Below are 15,716 nucleotides of genomic sequence, written 5' to 3'. Positions count from 1 at the left end.
GTCGTAGAATAAAGTTGTGTTTGTGCCCGCAGAAGGAAAGGACCGGTGCTGTGGACGAGTCGCGGGTGTAGAGGTCCCTCTTCTGCCCTCGTCTTGAGCTGTCAGGCGGATTCACACATCAAGCTGGTCTGCCAGAAAACGAGGTGAGCCCCCTGATAAGCTGACAGTTCCCCACTGGTCCCTACCCTTTGCCAAATGAGTCCAGTTCATAATCCTGGGTTATCCAAAAGGTCTCTTTCCTTCGGGGTTTCCAACGTCTAATTTTATGGGTTTTGTAGTGATGATGATGATGATGATTGTGTAATCTGTCTTTACGTTCTGTGGTGGGGGTAGGGGACAACGTGTTCTGAATCAGTTTCGAGAGGTAGCCCTTGAATTATATTTCCTTCGATTTTCTTTGGTCTTGCAGTTTTTATTTGTAACTTTTTTTTTGAAAGACTCGTTGGTTCCCTTAAAGCGTATTATTTTTTTTCTCTGTTTGTTTGTAGCGAGACATGAACATATATGTGAATTAATGGCATTGCCTGTAGAGACTCCCGACATTCCAAGTTACACAGTCCAAGGAATCCAATTTCGAGGTTTCGTGTAGGTCTGAGGCAATTCTGAAGCTACAGGACCACCCTGTGTCAGCTGTCCTCGACAGCTACCGTTCATATCTGTAGCCTTGCACAACCTCGTGCCTCGAAGATATTACAGAAGTCGTGTAGACTAAAGTTCAGAATCGGCCCAGTTGTCGGGCCATGCCGTCCGGTAGCTACCGCGTTTTCCTTAGTGTATCCGTCCTTACTGATGCCCACAGACATGGACGGTTCTCCGGGCTCGGTGAAAGAGGGGGTGATGTCTACGATCTCCGTGGCGAGTGCCGCTATCATAATGCCGCAGGACGCGAGCCGGGATGAAGAGTGCGGTGGACTGACGCCGTCGAGTGCCGGGGCAGGTTCCCTACACAGCCTCGCCAGCATAGCGACCCTTACCTCGCTGGAGAACGGTGCCGTGACGCCCGAACGCTGGTGGAGTACGACGCTCCAGGTGGCTGTGCCGTTCTTCCTGGCCGGCGTCGGCACGATAGGCGCCGGACTCACCCTGGGTTACGTTCAGGCAAGTACAGGCTACTTGGAACCGCATACCGACGGGAAATAGTTTGGGCTGCGTGTATAAAAATGTCGCGTACGCCTGCGTTGATTGTGGTATCGGAGTTTCGCATTAGAAAGCTTCGTGAAACAGCAAAGAGTAGTACGAAGTAGTACCGTCGCTCAGATGGGTATCCGGCCTGATCAGATCTGCTTTAGATTTGGGCTTAAGATCGGCCACAGACTTGTCTTGTCACACTTGTATGCATCGAGGTGGAAGTTGAATTTTTTCCAGACATGTTAACGCCGGTTCTAATCTCCCCCCCCCCCCGGGGGGGTACTCTTAATCTCTGGGCGAATTCTGGAAGAGTGTCTTGAAATAGGCCACTGTCACTTCCCACATCCTCTTGTCTCATCCAATGTTAATTATTCTTTGGAGTTTATGCATTAATGATAACAGCCTATGAAATGATCACCCATCATCAGACAGTTTAGTAAAATCATGGTCTTTGGTAATGGGTTATGACACTCGTCACCTTCGTCTTTACTGCTGCGATATTTTCCTCTGAAATGTCATTACCTGCAAGACTGCATCTTGTCAGAGCCCAGAAGATCAAAATTCCAAATTTGTACCCGTGAGCATGGACCATGCGTGTTAAATGTCTCCGCGCTGATAAACATTTCTCCATCAAAAGAAGATTTAGTGCTGTTGGGTTTCAGGAGTGGGCTGTGTTCAAGGATGTCTCTGCTCTGCTCATACTGGTGCCGCCACTGCTAGGGTTGAAAGGGAACTTGGACATGTGCCTCGCATCACGCCTCTCGACCCAAGCCAATATGGGCAAAATGGATTCTTGGGGCGAAATGTGGAAGATGATTGTTGGCAATGTTGCGGTGGTGCAGGTAACGGGTGGCATGTCACTCACGTTATGTTAAGTAACTTGGGAATTACAGTCCGTCAATAACGCTGATATACAGTTTATTTTATTTTCCCCTATGTATGACACACCGTCCTCAATTGTATTTATATTTCTTCAGAATATTTCTATCATCCTTGATTAAAAAGATATTCTTAATTAAAAAACAATTTTTATTCATGTGTGAATCCAATTATGTACTTATTTTTAAAATTTTGAAGCTGGAAAAAGTCCGGCAGAAATTTGTCGGCGTGTCAATGCTCCGCTTCCCTCGGTACTGTTTTATTATGACGGCAATGTCTTGGTGAAAATTCTCTCCATGTTTGTCACTAACTGCACCAAGATTTTGCGGGAAGAAATCCAGATGTGAGCGAATCTTCAGTGACATGTTGCACCCCATTGCTTCATGTGACTGGCGGAATCTTTCCACGATTTTCTGGTAGTTGTCAGCTTTATCGTTTCTCAAGAAATTGCTGAAGACATCTCCGAATGCTGTCTGAGCCGGTAATGAGAGATGAAAGTATTTGTATTCTTTCGCAGCAGGAACAAGCTCTGACTTGCAGATAGAACATATAAAACTTCAAAGTTCTATGTTTCATTTATCAATATAATTGAGTTTAAATAAAATTAAAATAAGATTGACAGGATCTGAGGTTTTCATGGTGGTGAATCTGAAGGTGGCTGTTTTCTGGGTTTTCGCGGTGTACCAAACTACTCGATACAACAACCCAGAAGCCAGCCATATTAAGATTGACAATTTTTAATTTTTAAAAATCTGCGGGTGTTCGTAAAATTATTTTTTTAAAATTTGTTATCGGCAATAAAAGACTTGGATCGTGTTTCGTACGTGGGGGAAAATAAATTGTGTGTGTCAGTGTAATTGGATGAAAACTGCACTGAAATCCTGTAATGCACATAGTGAGTTATTTGTGACGGTGACTGAAGAAGTTGACGTACTGTAGATTTTGAATTCAAGTTTTAATTTTTTGTCTTAGATTCAAGCCATTGTGGCTGCACTTCTGGTATCACTGTTCGCAGTTTCCATGAATGCCATTATAGAAGGCTGGTTCAACCTGAACCATGCTTTGCTTCTCAGTGCTGCCAGTATTACTACTGCGACTAGTTCCTGTTTCGTGCTTGGTATGTTATTCTCTTAAAATCACTTTAGTTCGTTTTCCATCTTTATCGCTGAAAGGTTAGCACAAATGTTTACGTTTGTTAGAAACATGAAAAGGTTAATTGTGGAGGGAGCTATGTCCTACGAAAGAAATCATGTTCGTGATGTTTAAAGATCAAACTAGAATGCTCAGTTCATTTCGTGCTGCAGTGCTTTGGTGTGTCTAATATTAACTGTGATGATTGTTAAATTATAATATTGAAGTATGGCAAGTTATAAACTTTGCCCACAGTATGTTCAGTTCATATATAACGCACCTTAAAACAAATACGCGAATCTGTTGATTTGTTTTTCTGCAGAACTTACATTTTCTGTTACTTTAAAATTACAAATCGGCTCGCCTATCCTGTTTTAGAATTTCAGAGCTTCCTCAGTTCCTTCATTTTACAACTACTTTAAAATAAGGCACGAGTTAATGAAACTGTGACATATCTATCAAATCTACAACTTCTTGACGATGGTGAAGAGTCATTTGAATAAAAATTTCCTTGGATATTATCCATCGTCTAGTAAATATAAAACATAAAACGATGTTTCGGAGATGGGACTTTATCTCCGTCTTCAGGTTCCTACACTGTTGGGCCCACTAGATAGAGCTAATCCCTATCTCCGGAGATAGGGATTACCTCCGAAACGTCGTTTTACGTTTTATATTTACTAGACGATGGATAATATCCAAGGAAATTTTTATTCGTGTGACATATCTATTCAGCACCGAGTAACGTCAGAAGTTTGCGTTATATTATTAAATGCCTGTTTTCTATGTTTCTGGTTAACATTTGCATCTCACACTTGCATTTACCCAGACTTGGTGATGATCGGTGTGATTGTGGCATCGCACCGTTTTCGCATGAACCCTGATAACTTGGCGACTCCTCTCGCTGCCAGCATCGGTGATGTAGTTTCTATCAATCTGCTTGCTTACATTGCCGCAGCTTTCTTCACTGTTCACGGTGAGTCGAATATTAGCTTTGCTTCATTCTGGTGTAATCTCGAGCCATTCTTGTGGTTCTTCATTTTGTTTGTTGTAAATGAATAGAAATTAGCATACAGAAAACATGGCAACCATGCTCTGAGTAAGAGCTGTGCCAGTTGCATTAGTTATTATAGTGTCAAATTACGAAGGACACGTTGAAAAATTGGTTGAAAATTTGTAAGGACACTCTAAAGTCTTATCCCAGACTCTGGGTTGCGGAAGGATCGAGAGAAATCTCAAAGTCCGTCTCCTAGACAAGAGTCTTGAAAAGTGCATGAGTCTGTTTTGCTTTACGCTGTGCAAGTTAGTGAGTAACTAAATTGTCTTGCAGATACTTCGTACTGGATCTTGCTAATAGTAATCGTGGTCTACCTTCTATTTTTGCCATTTTGGATTTACGTGGTTCTGCACAATGAGTACACGCGACCAGTTCTAACATCAGGGTGGGTTCCTGTCCTGTCTGCATTGTTCATAAGTGGGTAAGTTGCTTTGGTGTCTATTTTATTTATTTAGTGTTCTGTCTGAGGACAGGTCCATATGAACAGGATCCTTCCATCCTTTTCTCGGACTGGGACCTGTTCATATACGTTCTTGGCAGATGATCCAGAAGTGGTTTGCCATTGCCTTCTTCTGTGTGTGAATGGAGTAATTGTTGGGATGCCACGGAGGAAAACTCCGTGTTGCCTAGACCACGGCCTTGCCCAACACAAGTTATAAATTCGGGCACCGCCGGGAATCGAACCCGAGACCCCAGGATTACAAGGCCAGCGTTCTAACCGCTAGACCACCGTGGCAGTCTTTGGTGTCTACTACTCAGAATTGATCTGTTTTTATACAAATGTTACAGCACGTGGCTGGAATTTCAGTGTTATGACTTGTACACAAATAACTATGAATTTGTTACTATAATCAGATTTTGTGTTATAAACTGAAACAAATCTTATGTTTGAGTGTTACTTCACTGACATCCCTGGTTTCATGTGTTTATTTAGAAAAGAGTATAACGGGCAGATTCGAAGTCACATAAAATCAAAAAGGTTTTGTTTCTTTCATCGCTCTCCAGATATCAAAGTGATTTCTAAAACATTGCTTAAGCTTAGGCAATCTGTATCAGTTAACAGTGACCTATTCCATTCCCTTCCCTTCTTTTCTTTAGGGAAAAATAAATGTAACTCCGCCAGGGATGTTTTAGCTGTAAGTTACTGTGATTTATGGTCAGCTGGACCATGCGTAAGTCCTGATGCACGTATGATAAAGTTAAACTCCTTCAACAAGAGTGTATTTATTTCCAGTGCACTCAATAAATGTTGTTGACAGTAATGTCAGTGCTTACTGACTTTGTTTTGTTGCAGACTGGGTGGTCTGGTGCTAGACTCTGTAGTTGACTTGTACAGTTCATTTGTCGTGTTCCAACCAATTATCAACGGGATCGGAGGGAACTTGGTGTCCGTCCAGGCCAGTCGCATCTCCACCATGTTACACCAGTCCTCTTTACGAGGCATCATTCCACCCCACTCCAGGCTGTGCGCTACGCCGTGGGCAGCTCTGTTTAAAGGATGTAAGTGCACTGCGAGCGAGGCCCAAAGATTATACTCACAGAGGAATCTCAGGCTTCTGGGTGGCTGTAGGTCCCCTCATCAGATCATAAACTGGTGGTAGTAACCATCGCAGAAATTTCGTGAAATGATACGAGGCCAGACGCAGTATTAGAGTTCATGTTCTCTGTTGCAGTGCCACATGCAGGAACTGCAAGAATTCTGATCACTATGAACCTTGTCGGACAACTTCTGTTCCTCTTTGTTGCTGACTATATCCACTGGGGACGGTCGACTGTGACTGCTGCATTCGCCTTATCTTATCTAACAGTCAGTTTGTTGCAGGTGAGTGCATAATTAATAATTACACTTTTAAACTGTGATTTGGCTTCCCCTATTTTGTTTGGTTTATTTAATTGATTTTAATGGTGAGTTAATAAGTGGAGTGTCGAATTTTCTACTACCTATGGTGTTGAGAAATTTGCAGCTGTATTTTTTCACAAAATACGGGAAAGCAAAACATGAAATCTGTTTTACATAAATATTTTATATGCACCATTGTGATGCTGTTGGCATTTCTGTAAGTTTCCAGCAATTGTCCGGAAGTGTATTTACGTTCTATATGCCCTAGTACTGTCTTCATGGCATCACTTTCCCCTTATTTGTGATGCGCCTCCCCAAGAATGCAATGTTTAAGTATGTGTGCAAGACATGTTACGTCCCACTTCTTTGCATACCTCTTGAAACTCAACTGTTCAGGATACTTGAATGACTGATGGTTGTTTTGAATATTTTCTATCACATTTTATTTTACCCTGTGGACAGTCAGCAGTGAAGAGGAACACTGCTTATCAAGCGAGGTTCATAATGATCTTGCTGTCGTTTCTGAATTATTTAGAAGAAATGTATTTAAAGGATCTCCTTGATTTAAGTACCAAAAAATGACCCCTTCTATTATTTGCTTCAGTGATGCAAGGGAGTTTTCTTTCATGTACTGAAAATCATTTCTGTGCCCTTAAAAAATGTTTTTCATCAAGTCAAATTTCAGGTGAGACAGTAAGTAGAGTTTTGTATTTTTGAATTAACAAGAGGTTGACCAGTAACTTTTTTGTATTCGAACTTAAGCCTGCCTGTGGTGTGTATATGACAATATCATATGACGGTGTTTTTCCCGGCAAAGGAAACAGCAGTACTTTGTGCACCCACATTGCATTCCCAGTGGCATTGTAGTCTCATAGCTGCCAGTTGTAATCACCACTTGTCTGGATTGTAGTTATTATCAGATGGTGGACATCATTACGAAAGACAGCGTCTCCACACACACAAAAATACTGTGTTAAGTCGTCTTTACTGTTAAATAAAACTGTGTCGCACAAATCTGATGTATATCTGCCCATGTTAATACAGGACAAAGCTCTCCCCTCCCATATTTAAAATATTTTTTGATCCTGACTTCAGAATAACAGTTTGACATATATAAATTCACAAAAACATGTTTACTGTTTCTTGAATAGTCTCCAAGTGAGATCATTATGTAAACTTCTCACTTCTATGATGATCTATAAATAGACACAAAAATGATGATTGACTTCCTTATTATTTGTCAGAGATCAGACATGTCAGTTGAGTGTCTGTGTTCATGTGATGTGTGTCTGTTCGTAGGTGATGATTCTCCTGTACATTGCCCATCTCCTCATTCACCTGATGTGGAAATGGCGGGTGGACCCAGACAACTCGGCCATCCCGTTTCTCACGTCCCTCGGCGACGTGCTGGGGTCCAGTCTGCTAGCATTAGCATTCATTATCCTTGACACTCTTCACCTTCCATACAGTGGTTAGACATCAGGAACTACCTGAAGTGAAGACAAAATCCAAATGCTGATATTTTACAGCCTGCGGTCTCCATCCGGCAAGGTAGGATGAGGCAGAGTGTGGTTTAAGATATTGCTTTTCCATGTTTAAGATATGAAAGGTATGCCAACGATTTTGAGAAGAAAGTGTACTTGGATGACGGTATTCTCTCTGTGGTAAGGGGCAAGTCCCTTATTTTAATATTGACAACATTAATGAATGTTTTTATAATTGCCACCAATTGTTTAATAACTATTGTTATTACTCTTGCCATTGGAGGTCTGATTTCTGTTGCCATTTTGTCTGTATCATGAGTTTTAATATTTCTTACTTATAACTTTATCATCATCATCTCGTCTTCCCCAAGTACACAGTTTTCACCCATTACTCTGTCCTCTCTCCTCTAGCACCTGCAAGTGGAGTACGATCCTTCATAACGTTAAGTAATGGCATTGGTTCAGTGCACAGTAAACAAGTTACGCTCAGCTCAGTGATAATATGGCATAAACCTTGTCGAATAAAGACAAGTGTCTGCATCGTTCTTTTTATAGCTGGAGAAAAGTTTTGAGTACTACAGAAACATGAGCACTCCCTTGTGCTGGAGTTATTGAAGCAGATCGTGTTGAAATGGTTTTCATCACGATTATCAGCCTTTCAGGTCAAGCTCTAGATAATTTTTAGGATTCAAGTGGCCTGTGCACTCTGTAAATAACAGCCAGGATAATGTTTAGCTTTTATTGCCGCTGGTGGCGTATAATTAAAAAATAAAAACATCGATAATAAACAAACGTTTATTTAAATACTGTTATGTGCTGTCACTGGCTGAATTAACACTTGTTCTGTTTATAGGTGGATGAATGCTTCCAGGCACAAGCATTTTTAAATTTATGAACGTCATTTGTAGTATTGTTCTGCTCCTTCCCACTCAGAATTTTGAAACCAGTTTTGTCTCCACCTTGTACTCTTTCAGGCAGACTATGACAAAACATGAAAGACTTCATTATATTTTGCTTGTACTCTGCTTAATACACAAAATTTGGGTGTTACGGCGGTGCTTAACACCCTGCAAAATACGTAAAACATTTTTGTTGAACAATTTTGCAGTATATTTCTTCTTAGTATTGCTCTTAAGTTTTTCAGTACAATAAATGTTTGTATTTTAAGACTGCATATAACAGTGCTTGCATTATTTAATTTTGCAGAAGCTGTTTCATACATTTGCCACTTTTATAAACAGAGAACAAGGCAGACAGTATCACCCCCAAGGGCTCCAGCTTGCAACAGTGTGATTTTCTGAAAACGTGGGATTCTAAACTTCCTTGTTATGAAAATTGAATTTATTGATTGAAAAAAAGGAAAACTGAAAGAGATTTTTCTGTCTGATAGTAAAAATGATGTCAGAAAAGTTAAAAATAAGTATAAAATGTACAATGGTGTTGAATATTAACTTTAATTTGTGTGCATGATTTGTAAAAAGAGTTGAATTTTATCTTCACCAGATAAGGTGCCTACAATAAAGTAACGACTGCATCCAGATGTGTTTAACACATGTTTCTCTGTGTCTTAAGTATAGCTTCTGCACCAGGCACCAGTATCTTCTCTGTATTTTACCCCAGTGGTGCAAATTTCTACTGTGATTCATTGAATTTTATTGTGTTAAACTTTGTATTGAGCGTGTTATTCATATACATTCAGCATGCCATTAAAATGGTACAGAGAAGAAAATCATACGTCTGTCAGCCAAGTGAGTGATATTTTACGCATGCCAGGTGTTTATGCCATATAGCGAAGTGAAAATAAATACATACAACCAAATTTATAGCACTTTAGATTATTAGAACACATCTCAGCTGTAGAATAAATTAATCCTGGTTGATTTCCTTCCCGATTAGGTAATCGGAATCAGAGGAGGAAAATCACCGACCCAATGAAACCAGTGTTGAATTCATTCCTTCCCAACCTTGTGGTTCCTTCCTGCCTCGCGTGGAAAATGTGCATTGTTGCCAGTACCGACATGAGGAAACACAGTAAGGTATGCTTTGAAGATAAGAATATAAGATTTATGGAAATGAGATTTGGTAACATGTAGCCTTGCTTAAGAGGACATCTTGGCTACTGCAGTAATCCCATTGTAACATTCTCTCTCATTGATGTTGAGGCACAGTAAAGGGGCAAATTTTGCTTCTTGATGCTGATTCATTGACCTTTCTGAAGTCTTAAAAATCATCTCTGTGCATTGTAAACCGGGACACAGGGTTAAGATGGCCTTTGCAATGGGTGACATATTTAAAAAAAATTTGCTTGAATATTTGAATTAATTCTAAACATTTATAATAGTTTCTGACTGTAGTATTAAAATGAGTAAGTAGTTTGTTCATAATAACAATAATAATACTTTTTAATTACTGCTAGTTTGCTGTTGAAGCGAGTGGGACAGTTAGTAAGATATAAAGCAGAGGGATTCGTTAGCTGCATAGAAACATTATACACTAGAACCAATTTGTAGATGACTCTTAGCTTAAAACATTTTGCTATTCAAAATATACAGCATTGTAATGGGTTTAAAGAATAACATTACGGGGAACGGCGTAGATGAATGGTTATTTCTCCGGGCTTTCGTGGTTTTGCTCAGTTGTTCCTGTCAAATTCTGGGGTAGTAGGATGCCATGAAATTTGGCCAGGATTGCTTTCACGTCCTTCGTAACTTGTTATTGCGTCTGTCCCAATCATTTCCCATCAACCTTTGAGCTAGAGAAATTGTCACCGTGATTTCTCGTCAATGATTGGATAATTCTAATGGAACTCCCTTCGTGACAAACGTAAGAAATGTTTGTCAGTGGTTGGTCTGTGGGGTGGAGGTTACAGTATTCCACAGATTGCACAGCACTGCTGCAACCCAGAAGATGGCCATCAACTGTACGATTGTCTAAAAGTGTCTAACTGGACACTTATGACACGTGAGGTCTATCTGTGGTTTTATTCTGTTCAGTTTGACGTTGGTACACGTTCTTAATGTGGTAATAAATCCACTAGGCTGTAGTAGCTCTGGACTGAAGAGCCTTGCACTGGTGGTGCTAATATCATTGGGGGCCTTGAGGACTGGATTTGCTTAGATCTTTCTTTTGCCTGGATCATTTTCCTTAATATTCTGAATAGGCCATGCAGTTCTTGGATTTTGAGCTGGAGTTCTATGTTTCTGTTTCATTTTGGACTTTGTTACCAAGGCCTCCGTTACTGGATCTGAATTTTATAGGAATTGGGTGCCCTGCTTTAAGCTAGAGCTTGGGCTGTGTAGTCCTCTGTCCTGCTTGCCACAGTATATTAATTTGTACGCTTTGCACTGGCGTAGATAGAACGCGCATTGGATCGTTTCTCCGAGTTCGCCGTGTAGGACTGGGAATCTGTGCGGCAGGAATGTAGGCTTTAGGTATTCTTAACAAAACTCCTTGAGTTAATAACTTGCTTTGCAGTCGTATTTTACACATTTGTACAAAAGTGCGACTTCATTTTGGAATACAGGCTGTGCGTAAGCTGTAAAATCAGTCTTATTACACTATTAAAAACACTATTAAATTGTACATCTGATGCTTTGTTGCACAAAATGAGAACACAATTCCAGTTCAGTCAAAATTCTCTGAATATAAATAAGAAATTAAATTTGAGGTTCTCATACTGGCGAAGATATTAGTCTTTGTTTTCCAGGCAGTAATACCACGTGCATCTGTACGCAGATCGACCTTTTTGAGGAACATACTGTCTCCATCTTTAAGGGTTGAAACATTGGTATCTGCATATAAATCCACATTGCATTACTGCTCAGAATGCCAACATCAACATAATTCTATTCATTGTATTCGTACCATTCAAAATACACATCCAGGTTCTCATTCTTAATGCGATGTACCAACTCGATGTGGAGAAGTTTGGTGATGTTAAGACAACTCCAGACTCTCAATACAGCCAGCTCGTTATCAGCATCAAGCACATGTTGCAGGCTCTGTCCTGTGATTGTGTGGCAGTTGTCCAGTGTCAAATGGGAGAGCTTGGGCATAGGATTCACCTAAAATCAAAATATGCATATGTAACTTCATTATGCCACTGAGCAGATTCGCTCAAACCCTGTCTTCGTACTAGATCTTCCTATTTCCAGTTTCACATCCCATTTCTTGTTTCTACTACCTTAGAGAAAGTTTTAGCTTTCAACTTCCAGGGATTTCATCCGAAACTCTTAACTGTTCTACTCCAGTCATAATCGATAGTAGCATATTTAATGAACTGACATGAAGTTTCAATTAGTTTACCTCGTTTAATAAACCTGCGCACTGATAAATAGTGAATGTTGCCACAGGCCTTGCAAGGTTGAGACGCTATTATCGTAAAAATTTAGTGGGTCTGGACAGTTTCAAATATTGAAGTATTCAAGTATTGAACATTTTCTTATTATATAATATGTAACATATTTTGGACTCCTTCTGCATGTATTGCAAGTAAAAATAGACATGTTGATGGCTGCGTCTCTTTTGAAACATAAATTGCCGTAATCGACGTATTATCTAAATTAACACGGGACACTGAACTATTATGTGTTAATCTGTGCAAGACAAGCGAAGTTTTGTAACAAAGCAGTTTTAGAAAGGAGACCTGAAGATGGGAGAGAAATATAAATAACTAGTGCTGCAATGATTTTTAGTGTTTTTCGCTAGAATTGGCAAAGAAGGTCTGCTGATTTGCGGCAAGAGATGATCTGTTCAGATGCATTGGCAGCTGAACTCACTTTTTGCACCTGTTCCTTGTGTGGATTTGTACAGCCAAGTTCACAAATTAATGTGCAGTATTCATGAGTACTTCATTCTTTGTGTGCAGATACATTTAGCACAACAATTCACATTCTCTAAATTCCAGCTTTGAACAACACTGCACCGGATGAATGAAGATGAATTTTGAATTATGTAGGATTTTAGTTTCTCACAGCGGTGAGTCTGAAGTTGGCCGTCTTCTGGGTTGTTGCGCCGTGTAGTCTGGTAGAAGTTTATAGACGTTTAAAAGGTCCTTGCTGCCTCCATTAACAGGGCGCCCTGATGATAGAGACAGCAAGGACCTTTTAAACTTCTACCAGACTACACGGCGCAACAACCCAGAAGATGGCCAACTTCAGAATTTTGAATTGTCTTTACAGAAATTTAAATAATTCTTATAAAACTTTGGTCTGTAGGCTTAATGAGGATTTTTATGTATGTCTTAAGTTGTTTTTTACGTCAAGCGTGCTGTGGTAGAAGGACATTAATACGTACCTCCCATATTTCTGCCATCAGTTTGTCCGATAGTACCTCGCATCCTTTGAACAGCATATTTGTCATGTTTTTGCTGAAAAGTAGAAGTTGCCGGATCATGTTGGGATTAAGATCAGCTTGAGGATCTGACCATATTTCAACAGCACGGAGCTGTTTGAACCAGTCGCTAGACAGTTGGCATACGGGTTCATATTGGGCTATGCTTGAGACGGCTAGGTTCTGCAGGTCCGGACACGCTCTTCCTATGCCTAGAAGGTAAATCTCATTATTATTAGATTCTGTTAAAATAGGCAGCAGTGCCACTGATCAGATTCCTCTCTGTGTCAGTTGAGATTTATTTCAGGTATTTAACGTGGAATTGTGACAGACTGCAGTACCGCTGGTTACTTCGGCATTTTTCTACAGTCGTTTAACAGTGCTCCATATTCATCTGTCACTGCCTCTGAGAAGTGCATTAGGCCTGATCAACCAGTACATTATTATCTAAGTCTCTATATTTAGTTTGCTTTTGAACGTGCCCATGGCTGAAGTAAAGAATGTTTAGGTTTGTGTGGCAAAACTCTGTATTTTCTGGGAGTGCTCAGGTTTCTGGATGAGAGAGTTAGTTGAGAATTTTTCGGGTTGTCCAGTTCTTCCACATTTTACAGTTTCTGGAAATCGTATAAATTTTTAGATCTGTCAGAACTGAAAAAAAAAGATTATGGGCGTGTTTCCTTTCAGTGTGGTTTCTGCAGCTCAGGAGAAAAAGCGCGTTCCATGAATCGTATCAAGACCAAAGTTGTTTCTTTAGGCGGGAAGAATTTTGCAATAGTCCACTGATTGAGGTGTCGGCGGGCTGGACGTACCACTCTGAGAGGGCGGGCAAGAAGTGCATGCAGACTTTTGGATAGTTTTGAGTAGTTGATGGTTTATGGAGACTGTGAGGACCTCAAATTCACATATAATTTGACATTGTTTGCAGCTCACCTGTAATGTCAACAGATGTAAAATTGGTAAGGATAAGATTTTGAAGTCTGTGTCCGCATACAGCCAGCAGAGGCAAAACACCTTCATGGAAGTCTAAAGTGAGTCCTTCGGAGTTTGTTAGAGAGATTGACGTGAGGTGTTCCATCACCATTAATTTGTAGAGGGCCTCACTGGGGAGCCAAGCGTTGGACAGTGTAACAGAGCGAGTTTCAGGGCACAGACGAGCAGCAGCTTCGAGGCCTTGGACGCAGACGTGCTCGGCTACTGAGATGAGCGTTGTGAGGCGGATATGTGAAGGGGGCAACGTTGGCTCGGCGCTCAGTCGAACTCCTGCTCCCATCAGCAGCCGTGATTCCAGCCCCTGATCCCAGTTTTCCACCAACTCCAGAACCTGCACAAGAATCATCATTTATTCACAGATCATGTAGCAGATAGAGACCCGTTCAGTGCTGCCGTCCTCCAGGGTTTATCTAATATTATTGTGATGTGAGTGCAGAAGAATGATGAGTTATGTATTGCCTTTAGTAACAGCCGATGCTAATGGGTCCCTTGTTGCCATGGCTGAGATGCGGCAAGTAGCTGATTACTGAAAGTTACTACCTAAATTTGCCAGAGAACATTTTCGACACAAAAGTCCACTGGGAATCGTTTTTGAGATCTGCAATCCCTCAGTTCCTCGGAACAGACGCCGACTCAGCGGTAACCCGCCTTGGTCGTGTTTCGGAGGTGCGGTGTTCGTTACTCGCTCGGGGGAACCGGATATTCCAACAAACGTTCAAGGTTTTCTGGAGCCCTTCCTGGCTGGTCACGACCGATACGTATTTTATAATCGTTTTACCATATCTGACTTTACGCTAATTGACATAGTCAGGAATATGAATTAGGCGGGATTGGCGCTCAGAAACTAATCGGCGTCTGAAATATAATGCTTTGCGTGTTGAATCGAGAATAAAAGTTTGCGGTAAATCATCTGATTATTTCAACAAAGTGCCTTGGTAGAAAATCCAGTCAGCCCTAAGCCAGAGCGTTCGTCATGAGCTTAAAGAAATAAATTCTACGACGCGTTTGGTATTATCGGGGAAAACGAAGAACGTAAATCCAGCAGTGAATGGCGGTGGATTTGTGACTTGATAGCACTTCCTTTAGGGGGGGGGTTGACTTCCTGTGACACTCCTGAATACTCTGTTCTTGCCAGGACCCTACAGTTGAACCGGTTGTATTGCAATTAGATTGAAGCTTCAACCACAGTAGAGCAATTCGGACCCGATAAATTCAAGTGTGACAGGAGTTTTGTAGAGGGCAGAGTACATTGATTCAGCGAGTGAGATGAAGCGACCTAGAGAGCTCCAACAGACAGATATAACAGCGTGTTGAAATTTGATTATTATTCCTTGAATAGTCCAGTTCTGTCGGTCGATGCACAACAGATCACTTCTGATTGGTTTAAAATTCGATTTATGTCCCAGTGTACGAGGTCGCTGGTCATGTTGGGTAGAGTTTCGGCGTACACGCGAAAGTCTGAGAGATGTTTTACGACTCTCTTGTAATATGTATGGAAAAAACTTTTATTTTATTTTTTAAAAAAAAAAACGAAGATTTATATGAAGCGTCAAGCCAGAGGTGGAAAGGTTTATGAATTTTGAGTTGATAATATGGCAGGTTCATGTCGCGGTATGTTTTAAGGTTTATCCTGAATCTGCCGGGTTGAAGTAAGAAAATTACGAAAAATCTTTGACCTTCGGTCTCCCAGTTACTATTCGAACTGAGAATCTCCAGCTTAGCAAATTAGAAGTAGGTACTAAAACACTACGCTGTGAAGTAGTATGTACTGGTGGTGGTGTTGTTCTGGGTTGTGAAGCCGTGTAGACTCTTACGTGGATTCCTGCGTTTCGGAGAAACATGCTGTCTCCATCTTCAGCCTTAAAGATATCGTGGT

General features: G+C 40.8%; 2 protein-coding genes across 11 annotated transcripts in view; one reads left to right on the top strand and one right to left on the bottom strand.

The window, feature by feature from the left end:
- Nucleotides 1–9,338, top strand: part of LOC110836376 (solute carrier family 41 member 1) — a 38,588-nt gene extending 29,250 nt beyond the window's left edge. For 7 of the 8 annotated variants that reach the window (XR_015537078.1, XR_015537076.1, XR_015537077.1 and 4 more), the window contains 10 exons: nucleotides 33–143; nucleotides 800–1,098; nucleotides 1,791–1,970; nucleotides 2,980–3,124; nucleotides 3,968–4,114; nucleotides 4,469–4,616; nucleotides 5,490–5,695; nucleotides 5,869–6,017; nucleotides 7,335–7,586; nucleotides 8,726–9,338. Coding sequence is in view for 1 of the 8 variants with exons in the window: in XM_087355875.1 (XP_087212001.1) it covers nucleotides 802–1,098; nucleotides 1,791–1,970; nucleotides 2,980–3,124; nucleotides 3,968–4,114; nucleotides 4,469–4,616; nucleotides 5,490–5,695; nucleotides 5,869–6,017; nucleotides 7,335–7,511 (1,449 nt within the window). In the remaining 7 variants the exon portion in view is untranslated. Of the gene's footprint in view, nucleotides 1–32; nucleotides 144–799; nucleotides 1,099–1,790; nucleotides 1,971–2,979; nucleotides 3,125–3,967; nucleotides 4,115–4,468; nucleotides 4,617–5,489; nucleotides 5,696–5,868; nucleotides 6,018–7,334 lie in introns of all 8 variants that reach the window. The other variant, XM_087355875.1, reaches the window with a different exon arrangement.
- LOC110836377 (uncharacterized) overlaps nucleotides 7,002–15,716 on the bottom strand; it is a 29,872-nt gene continuing 21,157 nt past the window's right edge. For 2 of the 3 annotated variants that reach the window (XM_087355867.1, XM_087355868.1), the window contains exons 5-7: nucleotides 13,781–14,171; nucleotides 12,815–13,062; nucleotides 10,975–11,583 (exon numbers count right to left, since the gene is read on the bottom strand). In XM_087355867.1, coding sequence (XP_087211993.1) covers nucleotides 11,365–11,583; nucleotides 12,815–13,062; nucleotides 13,781–14,171 — 858 coding nt within the window. In that variant the 3' untranslated portion in view covers nucleotides 10,975–11,364. Of the gene's footprint in view, nucleotides 7,526–10,974; nucleotides 11,584–12,814; nucleotides 13,063–13,780; nucleotides 14,172–15,716 lie in introns of those variants that run through there. The other variant, XM_087355869.1, reaches the window with a different exon arrangement.

Source organism: Zootermopsis nevadensis, unplaced genomic scaffold, assembly GCF_977971745.1.
Source record: "Zootermopsis nevadensis isolate Lab colony 2312 unplaced genomic scaffold, Znev_1.0 Znev_ptg000025l, whole genome shotgun sequence".
NCBI classification, from domain to species: domain Eukaryota; kingdom Metazoa; phylum Arthropoda; class Insecta; order Blattodea; family Termopsidae; genus Zootermopsis; species Zootermopsis nevadensis.
This window is presented reverse-complemented; position numbering and strand designations above follow the sequence as displayed.